The sequence below is a fragment of the Clarias gariepinus genome, chromosome 11 (genome assembly GCF_024256425.1).
Source record: "Clarias gariepinus isolate MV-2021 ecotype Netherlands chromosome 11, CGAR_prim_01v2, whole genome shotgun sequence".
Classification (NCBI taxonomy): Eukaryota; Metazoa; Chordata; class Actinopteri; order Siluriformes; family Clariidae; genus Clarias; species Clarias gariepinus.
Genome location: NC_071110.1, coordinates 8419036 through 8423333, shown reverse-complemented (window position 1 = coordinate 8423333; position 4298 = coordinate 8419036). Strand labels below are relative to the sequence as shown.

The 4298-nt window shown below is 35.2% G+C and overlaps 1 protein-coding gene across 1 annotated transcript; it reads left to right on the top strand.

The window, feature by feature from the left end:
• Positions 1-2928: 2928 nt before the first annotated feature.
• Positions 2929-3867, top strand: LOC128533601 (olfactory receptor 52B2-like). The gene has a single exon (XM_053507888.1). It carries the CDS (start codon positions 2929-2931, stop codon positions 3865-3867), a length of 939 nt encoding a protein of 312 aa, XP_053363863.1.
• Positions 3868-4298: the final 431 nt, after the last annotated feature.

Genomic DNA, 4298 nt, shown 5'->3' with positions numbered 1-4298 from the left:
AAGCCCCGCCCACTAGATCAAGCGAGGCGGAGCTGGAGCTCCAGCTCCTCCCATTTGGCTCTGCAGCGAGCACCAATTGGCAAAGATAGGTAGATACTATTCGCGATCCCTTGCGCCATCTGCTGAGAGCAATGAGAATTGCAGGTTCAAAAAGGCAGGAAACGGCATGACCGGCGCGCAGCTGTCAGCGATTTCATGTAAATATGAGCAAAATAGCTTTATACTGGCTTTTACTGGTGCAATTTTGAAAATGTAAACATGCAGGGTGCTTAAGCTCACAGATCTAGGAAAAGTCATGAAAGGAGGGTCGTGGAATTTGATCGAGTGTGAAGTATTATTTTTTTTCTTCCCCATAGTGGTCAAATGACCGGTGCTCGGCGCTTCTAGTGTTAATCAACTAGAGACACCTGGGGGTACTGTGTGATTATATAACTGGTGGTTGGATTTTTTTAAATCTCTAAAAATAAAGCTAGATTTCAAAATAAAACATTTAGTTTAGTCATTACCAACCTACATATCTTAATTAAACACATGGTGTATTAAAAGAGAAACTTCCTTGGGTACTTTATTTTTGCAATATTAAAACAGAAAGTTCAAATAATTTGCACATTGCAGTCTTTCACACAGGTGTAAAATATACCTGCGGTGGTAGTCAGTGGAGCAGCATTACCTGAAGCACAAAAGTGGTCTACTATACACACCTAACAAATCTATATGGCCATCTAGTGACCTGTTTGACAGTTAAGCACAAAGTACAGTTAAGCACAAAGTACAATGTATTTGACATTTATCATTTTAAAAAAACATAAAAAGAAAATGGGGTGTTAGATAGGGTCCATCGAGTTAGAAATATAGTTCTTTCAATATTATTTATGTACTAGATTGGTAACCAACCCTCATATGACCTTTTGATGTGATGGCATCATTGAGAGAGCCTGCTGCACAGCTGATTTTCAACCTTGCCAGTACTGAACCAGTGTTGGGCCAACCTATCTTTGCCCCCCCCCCCCCCATTATGCCAACAGTGAGCCCATGGACAAAATGACATTGGACCAACCACTAATGACAATATGGGCCCAGCATATGCATTGCCATTTGCCCAACTTTAGCCTGATGTCAGAGCTCTGAAAAAAGGTAACCACAATTTTGCTGACGTTGGGCCAACAATGCAGTGCTATATGGGGTGACTAAGAAATTAAAAAACTTATCAAAAAGGCTAGCTAAATACTGGGCCCTCCACTGGAATATTTGGAGCTTGTAGTGAAGAGAAGGATGTTACACAAACTGTTTACCATCATGGAGAATACCTCACATCCCCTCCACATCTTGCTGGGTCCAGTTCCGCTGTGACAAAGAACGCTACAGGCCCTGTGTAAGGAGAGGGATCTCCTTCTCTGGTATCATAATAAATATGCTCATATACATTCTGTCTTCAATGCACTATAGTCACATCCTTCATTCATTGCATCCTCTTTTTTTATCAGTATTTGCTGGTTATATACTTGCTGTGTTATTCTCTCCATTACTACTTGCCGGTGCACCTTACAGTACAATTTCATTCCAACCTGTATATACAATCATTATTCACGTGTACATAGAAGCAGTATTTTTAGTATTTTTAGTAATACATATTACTTGATAGCATTTTTCCACCTATTTAATGCACCTTAAATTTGACAGTTTTTACCTCATTAAATCACCTTAAATTGTTACTTTTTTTTTGTTTTCCCCCTTCTCCCTTATTGCAATTCTTGTTTCCTGGTTACTTACTCAATTTCCATTTGGGATTAGTAAAGTACTGTGGTGGAAATTCTGTAAACATTATAAAGACAAGTAATTCATACCATGGGTAAGAGCAAAGTAACAAAGGTTTTATTTTAAACTTCTGTAGATAGACCAGTCTCATACAGCAAACAGTTGCAGCATGGAGAAAGGTGACCTCTTTCTCTTATCTGTCCCATTTTATACACAAACATCTCTGCTAACATAATCACTGCCCTGTACATGAAGTTCCTACATTTAAACTGATGACTGTTTATCTGACCCAGACCAGATGTCCTCACCTTATCATTTATTCAAAAGCAACTACAATCAGTTTATTTCTGTTCTATTCTCTGCTTTGTCTTTCTATGGTCATCAGACAGGTTTAAAGCTTCTATAGTCTACGTGGCACACTTACAGTCCTACAAAGATCAAAATTAATATATAATTAAAATGTGATTTTTCTATTACAGTACTCATCTATCTATCTATCTATCTATCTATCTATCTATCTATCTATCATGTTCGTGAACCATACTTATATCATGTGGTATTTTAAAGTATTGCTTAACACCTAAAATATCCTGACTCTTCTGATATTTACATGATGAATGATGAAACCTACCTATGTGACACTTAAAAGAGGAAAACTTGACAAAGATTTTAGCCAGAGCTGTTTGTTTGCACAAAAATGTTTCTAAAATAAAAAAAGGATTCTTTATAAAAAAAAAAAAAATACAATGATTTGCATATTAAAGTACAACAGTAAAACAGATAACGAAGTGGTTAAATATTAAATTTATTGCTTTCCAACACAGCTAGGCTAATTATGAAATAGGTCACTTGGGCATTAAAAAGGACTGGCCATACATTCTTTGTGTATAAATAATGGCAAGAGAAGGTAAATGATGACATCTTTTTTTCATATTCAAAAATACTGAACATCTTATAACCTCATACATTAATGGTAAATTGTACATTATTTTGATAAATTCGGTGATCACACTTTTGTGGTAAGTAATCTAAGAGTATTTTAAAACAGCTATTTAATTTAGAACAACTGTATATTTTGGAAATTGCGTATTTATTTGCATAACATTTATTTTATACTGTTTTGTATAACATCTGTTTTAGGACTTTTTTCTTGCCAGAAAATCATTAAAGATAATGGATTCCAATATGTCCATATATTCAACTCTTCTTACTTTGGAAGCTCTAGACATATCTCCATCTTATATCCTACCAGTGTTTATGTTTGGAACTCTTACTTATTGTACTATTCTGTTTTTCAATATTACATTACTATTAACAATTGCTTTCAACCAAAAACTTCATAAACCTATGTATATACTGTTGTTTAACATGCCAATTAATGACATGGTAGGTGCATCTGCCCTTTTGCCACACATGATGTCTACTCTACTGTCACAGAATAGATCGATTACTTATTCTGCATGCTGTTTGCAAGCCTTCTTTATCCACTTGTATGGGTCTGGAACACTTCTTATTCTGGGGGCCATGGCTTATGACAGGTATATTGCAATTTGCCGCCCATTAAAATATAACACTGTTATGTCTCCAAATAAGTTGTTGAAAATAATCCTTACAGTGTGGACCACGGATGTTGCAACAGTAGGTTCCATAGTTGCCCTAAACTACCGTCAAGAGATCTGTACCACCAGAATTGTTGACTCCTTCTGTAATAATCCAAGTTTGATGAAGCTAATATGTGGTGACACAAGGCTGAACAACTACTATGGACTCTCTGTGTCAGTTTTGTTGAGCTGTTTAGCATTGTTTATAATGTTTTTTACATATATCCATATTCTAATCACATGTGTCTCAAAAAGACAATCTGATGCAAAAAGAAAAGCAATTCAGACATGTGGTACACACCTAGTGGTTTACTTATGTTTAGTTTTTAGTTTACTTTTTGCTCTAATTTCCCACAGATTTGATAATGTACCCAAGTACCTAAGAGGGGTCTTTGGTGCGTCTGTGATGATATTTCCTCCTTTTATAAATCCTCTAATATATGGATTGAGAACAAAGGAAATTCAACAAAACATCCACACCTTCTTCCGTAAAAAGGTCTTTCAGTCATAAGAAAACAATTATTTGTAAGTGTGATGTTCATTGTTTATTTATTTTATAAACTAGGACAATAAATATTTACACATTGCTGAAATGTGTGACAAAAGGCTTTTTAGAGTGATGTCTTTAAAGGTTTGTTATGGTTGTTTTTGATTGTTTGTGTTTTACTAGAAAACACTTAAATTCCTGTTTCATTAACAATTAATGTTCTAAATGCCTGAGCCCAAGTTTAGAAAAAACATTTTTATTTAGACTATAAAACTATTTCTGCACTTATTTTTTAGGTGTGCCAGATGCCACTGTTCTTATATAGCTCTTTTTCAGGGTAAATTGTTCATTGACAACCCTGTGAATTTCCCTGTAAAACAGGTACATCTGTATGAATAAATTGTTTAAATGTATATCTCATAAGCTACTGATAATAAATTGATGTGAACGACTCG

Bases quoted from the DNA above. Each gene is read 5' to 3' on its own strand.
- LOC128533601 (XM_053507888.1), top strand. From the start codon at position 2,929: ATGGATTCCAATATGTCCATATATTCAACTCTTCTTACTTTGGAAGCT.